General features: G+C 38.2%; 2 protein-coding genes across 2 annotated transcripts; one reads left to right on the top strand and one right to left on the bottom strand.

The window, feature by feature from the left end:
- Positions 1–8,492: 8,492 nt before the first annotated feature.
- On the top strand, positions 8,493–10,754 carry LOC129752730 (uncharacterized protein DDB_G0290685-like). The gene is made up of 2 exons (XM_055748500.1): positions 8,493–8,621; positions 9,027–10,754. Exons 1-2 carry the CDS (start codon positions 8,493–8,495, stop codon positions 10,752–10,754), a joined length of 1,857 nt encoding a protein of 618 aa, XP_055604475.1.
- Positions 10,755–11,097: 343 nt separating this feature from the next.
- LOC129751383 (putative mediator of RNA polymerase II transcription subunit 12) lies at positions 11,098–14,494 on the bottom strand. Its single transcript, XM_055746865.1, has 2 exons — positions 14,430–14,494; positions 11,098–14,309 (listed from the first exon to the last, which is right to left on the bottom strand). The coding sequence occupies exons 1-2, from the start codon at positions 14,436–14,438 to the stop codon at positions 11,211–11,213; spliced, it is 3,108 nt and encodes a 1,035-aa protein (XP_055602840.1). The 5' UTR covers positions 14,439–14,494; the 3' UTR covers positions 11,098–11,210.
- Between the last annotated feature and the right edge of the window lie 339 nt (positions 14,495–14,833).

The raw sequence follows: 14,833 nt of genomic DNA on the forward strand, positions 1-14,833 counted from the left end.
GATGCATATTTTATTCAATAAATCGTTCTGCATCTAAGAATTAAAGTCATTGCTGTGCACTTTTGAAATGAGAAATGATAGAAAAGCTTGTTGGAACAATAAAAATGAATCATCGAATCGTACGTTCCACATTTAAAATTTCATAAGTATTTGTTGACTTTACGCTACTCACGATGTAAATTTTCTTTCATTCTATCAAATTAGTTTTTTTGTAGTATTTATGGATAATAACCTTTCGATTAATTGCGGTCCACATAATCTGGGTCGCAATGCATTGAAACGGTCGGTAGCTCGAAATAATCACCCTTCAATTTCCTTTGCATTGCATTCATCTTAAAACAAACAAACCTAACCTCGACCGAGCACGAGGGGCGTTCCATGAAGATTCATTCGATCGTTGGTGTATCGGAAACATGCAATGAGATTTGAATACTTGGCGCTGCTTCAAGCTTTTTTTTTCTCATGTGAGTGCTTCGGAAGCTGGCTTATGCTAGAAAGGTGCATTATAAGCTCCAATAAGAAAATGAAGATGGGAAAAAACTATTTTTACCTTCTATGTGAGATATGTATAAAACTTGTAGTTATCTGTTCAGCATCATTAGTCTGTGCATAGTCTTTCTCACTACAAGTTCTTTAGTTGTTTAGAAAATATGATGAAGGTATGCTTACTATTGAAAATTCAAGTGTAATTTTGTTGTAAACAAATTTCTCGCATTATAGATACAATTAGGAATATTTTTGATGATTCTGACTAGCTGTGTAACCTCCAATCCGCAAAAATTCAGTTCATACAACACGAAAATCATCCACGAAATTCCAGATCAGAAATCGGATGACGAGTTTGAATCAAAAATTGAAGTGCTTAGCAAAATTTTAAAGGAAAAGTTGCAAAAGGAGAAAAAAGATGAAGTAGCAGTCAAAACGGAAGTGATGATGGAACCACCCACGGAAGAAGATGAAGCGAAAACGGAAGTGAAGGGGGAGGATCCAAAAGAAGAGAAACCCAAAGACGTCGAAGAAGAAAAGGAACAGAACTACGAATTCGGTTATGGGGTTAAGGATCACAAAACGGGAGACTTCAAAAACCAGTGGGAAAAACGACGAGGAGGTCGAGTTCGAGGAGCATATCAGCTGACCGAAGCAAATGGAAATAAGAGGATCGTGGAGTACGAGGCTGATGATAAGAAGGGATTCCTGGCGAGGATCAAGAATATCGGAAAATTTACCGAAGAAAGTGCATTCGACGAGGACGAGGCAATGGATGCACCTTACATGAAGCAACCGATCAATGACAAAAAGTTTGCCAGAAGCTATAGCTACGTGAGGAAATACTTTGATGAAGATGGAAAGGTGTAAATAAATAATAAATGATATATCCTATGCAAGACATTTCATTTTGACCTCAACGTTAAAGGTAGGAGTAAATCAATCAAACAAAAAATCAGACAGTTATTCAGTTTGTATATAGAGGAGAGTGCGGATACTTGATCCCCTTTTCTTATTTTCACCATATCTTTTTGGAAAAATTTAGCAACTCGCACTCGTTTAGATTTTCTGACAGCGTTTAACTTCAAGTTTCTATGCTTCAAAAATAAAAACGATACTTGAACCCGTTGATGATCTAGAAGCATTTTCGTGGGAGTAAAAAAAATGCTATATTTGTGAAGTTAAGGGAGACTCAATCCTCTATTGAAAGAGACTTGATCCTTTATTCAGGAAGCCCTAATCCTTGGAAAAAAATCAAAAAAACCCCAAGATAGAATGTCAATTGATTATTTTGGTCATGTTTGTTCTCATTTCACGATTTATAACTTACAGAAGAAGAAAATTCTATAACTTTGTCTCAAGGCTAATGACATTGCATACTTAAAGGCGCTATTTTCTAAAATAAGGAGAAAATTAATTATATTAGCACTTTTATTCAGACAATTGTTGGATAAATAATAGTTATTGGATAAATATTAATAATCTCGTAATCAGCAATTATCACGATTAGTTTTTAACTCTAGGGATCAATTGAACCCATAATCAACATTTTAGAAAACTTTTTCTGAAAAAAGTTGAGAGTTTTGCATTGCTTTGAAAATATGGTATTATGAAGTTCATATTACGCTCGAACGATTGATATATTGGAACAAATATTTTGGTTATAATTTTTCCATGTAAGGAATATTATAAAATGAAGAAAAAAGATCTTCAAGTCATATTTCATGAAGTTTTTCAAACAAAGTTCAATTACTCATACAATTATTTTGTTAAAATTTTTGAGCTTTAAAGCATTGTTGTTTTGCTCCATTTGGCATATTTTTCTAGAACATTTGATCTTTGTAGAACATTCCAGATTCGAGATATAGCTAAGGAATCAAGTATTCCCAGAGATCAAGTATCCTCACTCTCCCCTAAGGATTTGATTATGAAAACATGTTAGATGTGAATTTCGTTAAGAGAATTTTATTTGAGAAACATCGATATTTTTGAATGATTAACATCGTTATCTGACAACAAAATTATATCACGGATAAAAAAAAATTATAGCATTACAATTTCCATTGATGCTGATTATGCTGAGTTTCTTCTGAGGATAAAAAAACTGCTAAGCGAAATTTTCTTCTTTAAACTCATAATTTCAATTCCTAATAAAATTTAAAAAAACGACTGAAAGTATTCAAGAGTAACAATGACGACTCGGCACTAAAGCCAAACCCTCGAAATCTTTTCCCAAGTACACAATCCTGCTACTTTTTTTCCAAAACAAAAATATTTCTAACTTGTTTATAAAAATTAAGTCCCGAACATCTAATTTCAATAAGATTTGACTGCGCTTGATAGATTGCCCCGATTCTGTTAAACTTTGTTTGCTCAACAAAACAAAAATTTAAAGTGAGTTTTATTAATTATGAATTTTGAAAACATTTTTTAAGTGTTTTCTGCATGATTTTAATTTAAAAAAAAATCCTAAATATGTCTGAATATTGGCCGAATTTGTGTAAATTTTGAAATGAAAGGTTTTTTTTCCGGTTGGGACAAAATCCTGAATCCATTCCTGGTTTGCATTTCAAACTTAAATTAATTGCAATTTCTCTATTCTAAACTCATTATTTCGGAGTATGAAAAGAAAATATTCAAAATTATAAACCATTTTTAAGATTAATTGAAATTTATGAATTTTATTCTTATTCAGAATAGGAATCAATTAAGTTCAATCTTTTGTTTCCATTTCTATTCAGACTCACAAGTTGAATTTCGATTGAATAATTGAAGATACATGTAAATATATTAAAACTTAAAATTCAGAATTCGAATAAAAGTTTTCTGGATGAAGGTTCTAATAGAAATTTCTCTTTTGGTTTTTAATTCTAAAGACTTTTTATCTGAAATTCAGATTCAAAAAACTTCCTTAAATTAGGAATTCAGTTTTTGAGTTCAGGTTGAAAATGCAGGAATGAGATTCGGAATTAAAATTAAAGGGTGTTTTGGTGACATTTTTTTCAGTAATATTTTTGCTTGAACACTTCAAAGAGAGTTTAAAAAAATGTGTAATTAGTTAGCATATCACTATTAAGGTTTCAGTTGTTTTACATCAAGACATATTTATTTATAATAATTACTTTTTAAAATAAGTCCTGAAAGTTTCTGTTACAAATCTTTTTAAAATAAATGAAGGATCTCGAAACCTTCACTTGAAAGAAATTTTTTTACGTGAATCAGCGGGAAAAGCTGTTTAAGTTAAATATCAAGTTTGCAGTTCAAATCAGACTTATTTTCTACTCTTGTATACTCGATTAAAATTCAAGATTTATGTTTAAGACCTTGTTTAAGAATCTGCAATATAAATTAAGCGTCAAACCGAATCGAGAAAATTCCAGCTGAAGATTAAGTACAAGTTCTTTTATCATCATAAAATTATCACCAAAAATATTTTTTTATAATTAAAATACTGTTATTTTTTTTCAAATTTATCTTATTGATTATTTGCGATTTTCACCTGATTTGTGTTTCATGATTTCTGAATCCTATTTTCAAACGAGAATTCCAAATACCAAGGACAAAATTTTTAATCAAAATCCGCAGCAGAAGTTGCATATTTGAAACCCCAATTTTTGATTTCCAATAAGAATTATGTCTTCAATAATTTATTTGTAATTCAACTCATGAATCTGAATGAAAACTCCGAATGATGAAACTGTTACTGATTTTCCAATTGAATGTCACCGTTTTGAAACTTTCTTATGTTAAAATTATGCATAAGTTTAAGAGTTAAAATTTTAAATCCAAATTTGTAAAATGGTTTGTAATGGTTAATATGAACGAACTCTAAACGATGACTATTGAACATTAAAATTACAATATATTTGTTTAGTTTGAAATGTAGAAAAAAAATAAGGATTCAATTCATGATTTGGTCCAAATAATGACTTAAAATCAAGAATAATAAACAGGATAAACAATTAGAAATCTGATCACAAACAATGAATTTTAATTTTTATTTTTAAATGTGGATCCAAAACGTCCGAAAAGTTTAAATACAAAGCTCAGCGTAAACTGATGGAACTTTGAGCAGCGGGTGAACTTGGATCAACATGATTTTTTTTGCAGATAATCATCATTAACTAAGTAGTAAGTTGAAATATCTGAATATCGTTTACTACGTTTGAAAGCCTATAAATTGAGTTACAAATAAGCTAAATTTGGTTTTTATTAGTAGATTTTTTATACTACTTAAAATGTAATTTTAACATCTTAAAATATCTGTTTTTTTAAAGGCTCACAAACAAACATCTCTCCTGATCAAATTTAAGCATTTAGGAGAAAACGGGTTGTTGAATGTGAAAGTTCAACTTTTTTCTTGGTTTAGGTTTAGTTTAAGTATAATTTTTATGGTCATTTGACGATAATTTTAAGATATTGAAAAAAGCGGTCTGTTTCCATGAAAAGGCCAGAATAGAAAAAAATGGCTTAAAACCCTGTAAAATGGTTAAGTTTGAAGAAAAAAAAAGAACTTGGGAACAGTGCGAGGACCTAGGGAAATGCATCAAGGTAAAGTTTCATTTGTTTTGAGGTTTTTTATATTCCGAAATGTTTATAATTTTTGCCCCTAAATGTATGCAGTAACATTGTCCATTTTTTGAGTATAGGGGAGAGTGGGGATACTTGATCCCCTTTTCTCATTTTTACCATATCTTATTGGAAAAATTTAGCAACTCGCCATTAACATTTTCTGACAGCTTGTAACTTCAAGTTTCTATGCTCCAAAAATAAGAACGATTCTTGAACCCGTTGATGAACTAGAAGCATTTTCGTGGGAGTAAAAAAATTGCGATTTTTCGGAAGTTAGGGGAGACTTGATCCCTTATTGAAGAAGACTTGATCTTTTATTCAGGAAGCCCTAATCCTTGTATAAAAATCAAACAAAACCCCAAGATAGAATGTTAATTGACTATTTTGGTCATGTTTGTTCTCATTTCACAATTTATAGCAGACATAAGAAGAAAATTCTATAACTTTGTCTCAACGTTAATAACATTGCATACTTAAAGGCGCTATTTTTTATAATTAAGAGAAAATTAATTATTTTTGCTCTTTTCTTCAGACAATTGTTTGATAAATATTAGTTTTTGGATAAATATTAGTAATTTCGTTATCAGCAATCATAACGATCAATTCAGAAGAAGAATATGCCATTTGGAAGGGGGATCAATTGTACCCAACTCTAGGGGATCAATTGTACCCATAATCAACATTTTAGAAAACTTTTTCTAAAAAAAGTTGAGAGTTTTCCATTGCTTTGAAAATATGGCATTATGAACTTCATTTTACGCTCGAACGATTGATACATTGGAACAAATATTTTTTTCATAATTTTCCCATGTAAGGGACATTTTAAAGTGATGAAAAAAGATCTTCATGTTACATTTTGTGAAATTTTTCAAACAAAGTTCAATTACTCAAACAATTATTTGGTTAAAATTTTTTAAACTACAAGCATTGTTATTTTGCTCATTTAGGCACATTTTTCTAGAACATTTGATTTTGTAAGACATTCCAGTTTCGAGATATAGCTAAGGAATCAAGTATCCCCAGGGATCAAGTATCCTCACTCTCCCCTACATATTTGTTTTTGTAAGAAAATGTGAAAAATTGAATTGAGTCCAAACAAAAAATTACTGTTATCGATGTTTTGAGCCTTCTGTGCTAAATGGCATCAAAACAATAAATTTGAAGATGTTGAAATACGCTTAAACCATAGTGCTCAAAGTTACCACGAAACATTCGATTCGAATAAAACGTTTGAAAATTTATGGCTTTTGATGTATTTGTGATGTCATAATGCGTAAAGCACCAATCACAGTAATTTTGGGTTTTGTGCGAATTAAATTTTACATTTTTTCTGTCAAAAATGATTTTAAAGAAATAGCAAAAGGAAGCTGTATACATTTAGGGTTAAAAAAAAACTACAAAAAATTCTATTAGCTAAAATCATGAAAAAAATGATGTTTGGGTGGAGGAAATTTTGAAACTGGAAATTGCGTGACGTTTACAATCATATTCATGGAGATGAGATTAAAAGGCGAATCTTTGATTTGCATATTGATGCATTTTAGCCCAGACTGGTGAAAGTATTTTAAAAATATGGATGATTGTCTGAAAAATATTCTTAAACCAACAGTATTAGTATTGTACGGCTATGGATCGATTTTTTTTTATTTTATATGAAAATCAAAAACTTTAAAAAACTATCTAACGATGTGATAAACTATGCCATCATCATTTTGTTATCATTAAATGATAATTTTAAGGTACATGCTGTCAGAAAATGCAAAGGACGGCAAGTTGCTCAGTTTTTCCATAAAGATAAGATAAAAACAAGAAAATGGGATCAAGTCTCTCCATTTTTTCTTTCATGTATTCATGCTTTTATTTATAAGCTGACTGTCACCAATCAGCCAAAATAAACCAACTCAAAATAACCATCAAGCCATCCATTAACTGGCTCAGATGTGGCCGTTTGTAGCTCGAAGATGCATTACTATCTTTATAATGATCAGTGGCACTTAAGGGAGCTCGGAAACTTTTGTGTTAGGGTAAATGATCTTGAGCGGAACCATTTACATTTCGTAAGATTTGGGTAATGATTATTTATTAATCTTATTTAAATGTTGAAAAACACTTTTTTCAGATCTTTACAAACAAGCTTTGTCATATTTGCTAAAATTTATAAAATTAAATAAGGTTACTAGAAGCTTTAAAAACAAACGCATTTCTGCTAAAATTTTCTCCAATCTTTGCTGATTTTGAACAGCAATTTATGTAACCCTTGACCGTTATCAACTGATTAAAAATTAATGAAATGGTACAAAAACTCATAAGAAAGCATTATTCGGGATTTTGTAACAAGTTTTCAATCAAAATATCAAGTAAGCTAAAAGTTTTTAAAAGTAAAATATTATCTTGAGTGGAATTATCTTTGATTTTGAGCGGAGCTACTAGCTTCCAAAATAAACCGCTAGGTGCGCTGCCTTATGCCTTATGTCTCACACGACGGGGTTTTGAACTCTGAAAGTATGCAGTACCTTTTTATTTTCATGTTATATCAGCTTTAGGGACAGAAAAGATGAAAATTAAGTTCGAATAGATCCAAAAATTGTTATTATTATTTGAATTGGTGTCACAGCGAACCAAACCAGGCACACAAAAAGTATCTTTTGGGGGACAAGAAATGTTTTTTAAATCTTTCTTTCAGAGGGACGACGAATTAATTAATTAATTCGAGAACTAATGAAGCCAATAAAGTAAAGTCAGTATTTCAATCAATCATTATTGCTATTACTATTCGAACTTTCAGAAGTACGGCAGCATTCATTAGCCATCGATTGTTTTTACATGTAGCTAATTGGTTGAGATGTGGCCGTTTGTAGCTCGAAGATAGATTTTTATCTTTGTAATGATAGTATCCCTTAAGGGAACTCGGAAACATTTTGGGTTATCTGAAGCGGTTCACATTTAATGAAGGATCTCCAGAACGCTTATCAAGCATATGGTTTAGTCGGTTTCGTGTTCTCAAACTTTATCTTCAGTTTTTCATTATTTCTTTTTCAATGTAATCAAGAAACGAATTTAAGAATAAATATATAGTATTTTGAAGAAAGCGCCAAAAATTATTAATAATAATTATCATGCATCGTAACAATAATAAATTATTCTAGAAAACCCCACCCACGTACCGTGGATTATCATTCAATCAATGGTAAAGTCCATTCACCTCATTCGGAAACAACTTTGTAACTGTTCGGTGAAGGATTTTTGTCCAGCCGATCGACGATAGCTCATGGCTCTATTTAACACGCATGTTCAACAGTGTGCTATGTTGCTAGCGGCACCTGATGACTTCATACTGCTTATGTTTTCCGCCGCCACCCCCGGGCAAAGGCTTTTCTGACTGACAGCCCAGACGGAAAATTTAATTTTTTCGAGTTAGCTAAACGATCGAATCGATGAGGTTTGTTGAAGAGCTCCATCGCTACGTTCCGAGTCAGGGTATCGGCACGCAAAACCACCCAGATCCGCTCCCTAACAAACGGCAGACGCACACCAAGGATGATGATGATGTTATTGCCGCCGACGTACGTTTTGGCCGTCTAGACGAACCCGGCGGCTTGTTCGGACATCCCTGGCGCAATCTCTTCATGGGGCCAAAGTTCTAAGGCAAACGAGCGCCTTCAATGATACGAACCAATGGGCCGGAAAGTGTAAACATGGTGCGTTTCGGATCTAAAAAGGGCTGCGAAGGGCTAAGGATTCGGAAGGCTCTTGGAGGAAAAATAGCCTTTTGTATAAAAACGTTGATCGGAGCCGAGAATTTTATCAGTCATTCATTCATTCTAGTTCCTAACATTTCGAGTATCCTCGCCAAAAGGTTGTTTTTGTTAGCTGATAACAATGTTTAAGGTGATTATTACGGGAGTTCAAAGGGGTTTATTAAAAGAGTGATAAATAATGATTTTCTTTTTCGGATTGATTAATTACAGTTTGCATCAGTATTAGCCGGATTGGCGCTGGTGACCGTTTGTTTGGCTGCTCCCCAAATGCAGCAACGAGGTGGTGGTGGTGGCAATCGCTGGGGATTGAGTGAAGGACGGTGGAACCGTGGATCCCGGCAGGGAATGTGGGAAACACAGTGGGGATGGAGTAATATGTTGGGAGAGGGTGGTAACCGAGGAAGGCAGGAGCAGAACATACCTCAGTGGGCTATCCGAGGGGAAGGAGCAGGAGAAGCAGAAGGAGAAGGTGATGGGGAAGGTGAGGGAGAAGGAGAGGGAGCAGGGGATGGAGAAGGTCAAGAAGGCGAGATGATGGATCAAGCTGGAGAAGAAGAAATGGCTGAGGAAGGTGAAGCAGAGGCAGAAGAAGAAGGACAAGAGCAGTTGGGATGGGGATGGAACGGTGAAAATAATGGCTTAGAAGAGGAGGGTGAGGGTGAAGAAGCTGAAGGTGGTGAAGAAGAGGGAAGTGAGGAAGGTGCTGAAGGCGAAGCTGAAGGTAATGAGGCAGAGGGTATGGAAAATGAAGGAGAAGGTGCTGAAGAAGCGGCTGCTGAAGAGGGGGCTGAAGGAGAGACTGAAATGGAGGGTCGAAACGGTGGTCGCCGAGGAGAGCAGCCTAATCAACAAGAAGGTCGACGAGGACAAGCAGAAGGACGTCGCGAAAACCAACGTCAAAGAGGAAACCGTAATGGCCAGCAAGAGGGAGGTCAACGACAGCAAGAAGGAGGTCGCCGTGGAGCTCAAGGAGGTCGACGAGAGGGAGGACAGCAAGAAAACCGTCGTGGAAAGAAACAGGGTGCTCGTCAAGAGGGTGGAAATCAAAGACAAGAGCAGGGCCGTAAAGGTAATCAGCAAGCAGGCCGTCGTGAGAACCAACAAGAAGAATCTCGTAGAAATGGCGGTCGACGTGAAGGTGGCGAACAGCGTCAACAAGAAGGTCGCCAAGGTAATGCCCAACAGGCTGGAGGACAGAGACAACAGGAAGGTCGTCGAGCAAATCAGCAAGGAGGTCGTCAAGAAAATCAACAGGAAGGCCGCCGAGCAAATCAGCAGGAAGGACGCCGAGGTAATCAGCAAGAAGGACGCCGACAAAATGAGCAAGATGGTCGCCAAGGAAATCAGCAGGAAGGACGCCGAGGTAATCAGCAAGAAGGACGTCGAGGAAACCAACAGGGAGGACGCCGAGGAAACCAACAGGAAGGTCGCCGGGCAAATCAGCAAGAAGAACGTCAAGCCAATCAACAAGAAGGTCAGCAAGAACAAGCGATAAGTCTGCGTCAGGGCGAAGGTCGCCGTGGAGGAAATCAGCAAGGTGAAGCACGTCAAGCGGGAAACAACCAACGCCAACAGGAAGGACAACAAGAGAATCAGCAGGAAGGTGCAGCTGAACAACGCCAGGAACAACAAAACGGTGAAGGTCGCCAGGAAGCCAAGAAATCTGAATCCAAGAAGCCAAAGTACGAGTTTGCCTATGGAGTTCGTGATCCCACTACAGGAGACCACAAAGATCAGTGGGAAAAGCGAATCGGTGACCACGTCAGAGGATTCTATGCTCTCGATCAACCCAACGGCAAGCGACGAATTGTCAAGTACGAGGACGACGGCAAAACGGGACTGCGGGCCGTTGTCGTTGAAGTTCCTAAGGCCAAGGCGGGAAAGGAAAAGAGCAAAGGTGTCGCTACCAGTTACAGCAAGTTGAGAATGGTTCACTAAAAACACAGTTGTAAGAAACACATGTTTTATCGGTTGTTGACCAGTGTTGAATAAAATTTTCCTGATTTATTGACTTATGTACACTTTCTGTTTTACCTAGTCGCGTAATGCTAAACTATCACAATGTGCATGTTTCCCACCATTTCTCATTCTTCCTGATCGGTCCGATCCCCAAGCGCGTTATCGTGGGTGCAATGCTTGACTGAGTTTGATAAAAAATATGCGCGCAAGTGCGATAACTGTATCCAAGTAGTAGCTCACGCAACAAGCGGGGCATGTTTTTCGCTGCTTCCTCATTGGTATTCCTTGCATGCCGGAGTGAAAGAAACCAAAAAGCCGTTGATTCGTTTATTAAATTCGATTTATTGACACACTTAACAACTGCAACTATCGCGCTACAAAAAAATAACAAAAACTGATCCCTACAATAATTTATCGATCAGCTGTCAGTCTGTTTCAGTGGAACTTTGCAACCTTAATATAACTTTGTCCTCCTTCCTCTCGATGGCCACTTACGTTCTTATAGCTTCTGCTTGCACTAGCATCTTGCTGCTTATTTCCCTCCCGTTTACTTGATTTTTTATCTTGTTCCGATTGATTTGGCGACTTACTGTTTTGCTCTTGTGGTTTTCCGGTTTCCTTTCGCTTAGCGGATGATCCACCCTGTTGATTGTTCCCGACCTCAGAACTAGACTCTTTGACCTTTTTGTAGAACTTTTGAGATTTGTACACCCCTTGGTGGGACTTTGAACTCCCATAGCCAATCTTAACTATCGGTTCGTGATGACCTTCAGCCCGGTTGATTTGTACGTTGATAGCGTCCCTCTGATCTTGCGCTCCCGGTGAAACCGGAGGCAGTTCGTTCAAACCACCGTAGTCTGTCTCGTCTTCCTCTTCTTCCTCGTCGTCATCTCCTTCGAGTAGCTCGCTAAGAATTTCGGATTCCCCTCCATTCGCCCTTTCCTGTTGCCGATACGCTCCCAAACCGAGGGATTCCGGATCAGCCGGTATGTTCGGTACCAGTGCCGCACTCAATCGTCGCTCGTAATCGTCAATTTCACTTTGAGTCAGCTCCTTGGTAAGATATTCTTTGAACAGTTGATTGAATTGTTCGACCGTTAGCCCACCGTTACGTGCAACCAGAAAACTTGTCATTTCCAGCGGGTCAGTCGTAGAATTCAGATCTTCGAGCGATTCGAATGCTCCTCCGATCGGTCCAAAATGACCCGTATCCGGACGACGGGCGCCACTGTTCTGGTTGTTGCTGCTGCTCCCGTTGGCACCGCTGCTAGACGATTCGTCGTAGTCTTGGTAGTCGTCGCTGACAAAATTTCCGTAGCTATCGCGAAGCAGCGGGCTATCCAGCTCCTGCGACTCCTGCTGCAACGAGTTGCCACCGTGATCTATGCTTTTGAAGCTTCGATCGAAGATTTCATTGGTGGCGGGGTTCGGAGGTTGTGGTTGAGGTTGCTGCTGCTGTTGCTGATTTTGCTGATGCTGCTGCTGTTGTGCTTCTTGTTGCTTTTGCTGCTGAACTTGCTGTTGTTGCTGAGCTTGTTGCTGCTGCTGAATCTGTAGCTGTTGCTGTTGTTGCTGCTGCTGCTGTTGGAACTGCTGTTGCAGAATTTGCTGTTGTTGGACAAGGTGCTCGTGCTGTTGCTGCTGCTGTTCCACCAACTGCTGCGGAGTAGGTTGCGGTGGTTCGGGTAGACGAGTTGGTATCTGGCTAACCAACCAGTGGGGTGGCTGGGTCACGATCGGTTGATATTGAATCAAGGGTAGTGATGGGTACTGTTGCAAGAATACTGGATGCTGTTGGATTGGCATTGCTTGAGGTCGGAACCAGGCGTTTTGTGCCACTGGGAAATGTGTAGGTGCTTGGATAACCGGAACTGCCTGGATTTGAGGCTGCAGTTCCTGAGTGTGAGTGATCTGGAACTGTTGCGGTTGTTTTCCTTGGTCATGGCTCAACTCCCATTCTTTGCTGGGGAGGACGAACTCATCCTGTGTTTCCTGAGAAGACTTTTGTTCTTCTATTTCCAGAATGGTGGCTGGTGTGCTTGAAGGCACGTAATCGAGGGTATTGTGTTGAAGCGCTGATATTCCACTCTTTTGCTGAAAATATTTTTTAGCTAGGGAATCCTGTTGGTATGCTTCACTCTGGAGCGGTTGAGGGCCTTCTTCGGCACTGCTTGGATTGCTGGAAGGAGATATGAGCAGAGGAGATGGTGTAGTAACAGTATCCCCAGCTAAATTTTCGCTAACGGAATAACCGACGGTTGAAACCTCAACTCTATTTACATTGACGTTCGGAGGATTGTGGACAGCTACTTTGGAACCGTCCATTAGTTCAAAGCCAATGCGAGCTCGGCGGGGTAGCTTGGTCTGATCCAGATTGGTTAGTCCTCCGATAATTTCTACCACATCAGCCTTAGGCTTTCCTCCATTTCGAGGTTTTTCGTACTTGACCAGCAGATAGATTTCATCCATCATTTCATTCTGAACCGGGAATGACTGCGTTACAAAACTGGCTGAAGTTGGCGTAACGGGACTTGCAGTAGACGCGACATTGATCTGTCCATTTGCGGATGGAATCCGAAGCTGGGGATTGTTGATCAGGATGTTAGGATTCACGGTTGGCGATGCAGTATTTACGATAAATACAGTATCGTTTTGTTCTTCTTTGGACGCTTCCGTTGGACTCGGACTACTCGGCTCTTCTTGCTTTTCTTTTTTGATGCCTGCTTTTTGCGAATTTGTGATTTGGATGATGATCGGGTTTTGATCGATTTGATTGACGAGCTCGGGAAGCGTTTTGTTCTCGTTGATGTAGTCGTGTGGCGCTTGTGTTGTGACGAAGTTTTTGTACCGTGCTGTCGATGGAACCCACTTGTTTTCTTGCGGAGGCGCCGGAGTCGTCGGGATTTTGGCATTGACACGAAAGGGCGTTTTTGGTTGCTTTGGCGTTTCACGAAAGGGCGCCTTTGTTGTTGTCGTTGTCGAGGTAGTAGTTGGTGAAGTGGTTGTTGTTGTAGTTTTGTTTTCTTTTTGAGAAGAAAATTTTGACGAAAGAGTCCTTTTTCCGTACTTTTGTCCGTAGCTTCGAAACCCTTGTGGTTTTGGCATTGGTGGAAGTGTAACACTCATATCACTAGACGCAAATGGCGTAACATAACTCCAACTCATGTTATTTTTCCCCATTTTTGAACTTCTACTGCTTCGTCCACTGTAATATCCCGGACTTCTGAATCCACTCATTTTGGTCGTCTTTATCTCCTTCATGATCATTTTTTCACCGCTCTTACGATTATCCTTGCGTGGTTCGTAAGTTTCTCCCGAAAAAGAAACCTCCTTCCTGTAGCCTATCTGAGAATTATTCCTACCCATCATTTTCGCCTTCTCGAGGCTCGACTCTGTAAAAGGTTTCACGTTCACATGTTTCTGATGAATCTCAAATGCTCCATGCCTCACATTAACCGCATAGTCAGCACTCCGCTTAGCTGAACATCCAGTGGCCACCAGCAGTGCTGCCAGCACTAACACTGGATGAAACCGCTATTGCCAAAAACGAGAACAAAAAAAATCACACAATCAATAACACTCAGAAACGTCCATCATATCACTTATCACCAAGCGCAAGCAACTTTCACCACAACACTCGACGCAAAAACTCACCTGGCCCATACTTAACTAAACCGTTAATAACTCACAAACCCTTCACGGTCAACGTTGAACTGACCATCATGTTTCCCATTGCTTAACTATTTATAAACCCGGCATTAATCAGTTCAACAAAAGTTAAGGAAATTCATCCAAAACGAACCCCCGCAAGCGAAGAAAAGCGCCCTGCGAAAAATCAACACACATTTTTCCACCCACTAGACAAACCCAACGAAAGCATCGTTCACATTCGTACCTAAAGCCTATATGCATGAATCAACCAACAGCCCGTGGTGCAAAAAAAACTCCTCCTTGAACGCCATAAATCGATCATTGGTCACTTTTGACCATAATTTCTTACGCATCCTACCTACCTATTTAGTAGGTAGCAAACAACAAAGGCATTCTCACACATTAAC

The sequence above is a fragment of the Uranotaenia lowii genome, chromosome 3 (assembly GCF_029784155.1).
Source record: "Uranotaenia lowii strain MFRU-FL chromosome 3, ASM2978415v1, whole genome shotgun sequence".
NCBI lineage: Eukaryota > Metazoa > Arthropoda > Insecta > Diptera > Culicidae > Uranotaenia > Uranotaenia lowii.

Coding starts and splice junctions, on each gene's coding strand:
- LOC129752730 (XM_055748500.1), top strand. CDS start 8,493: ATGAGGTTTGTTGAAGAGCTCCATCGCTACGTTCCGAGTCAGGGTATC. Junction 8,622..9,026: donor ATGATGTTATTGCCGCCGAC/GTACGTTTTGGC, acceptor GATTAATTACAG/TTTGCATCAGTATTAGCCGG.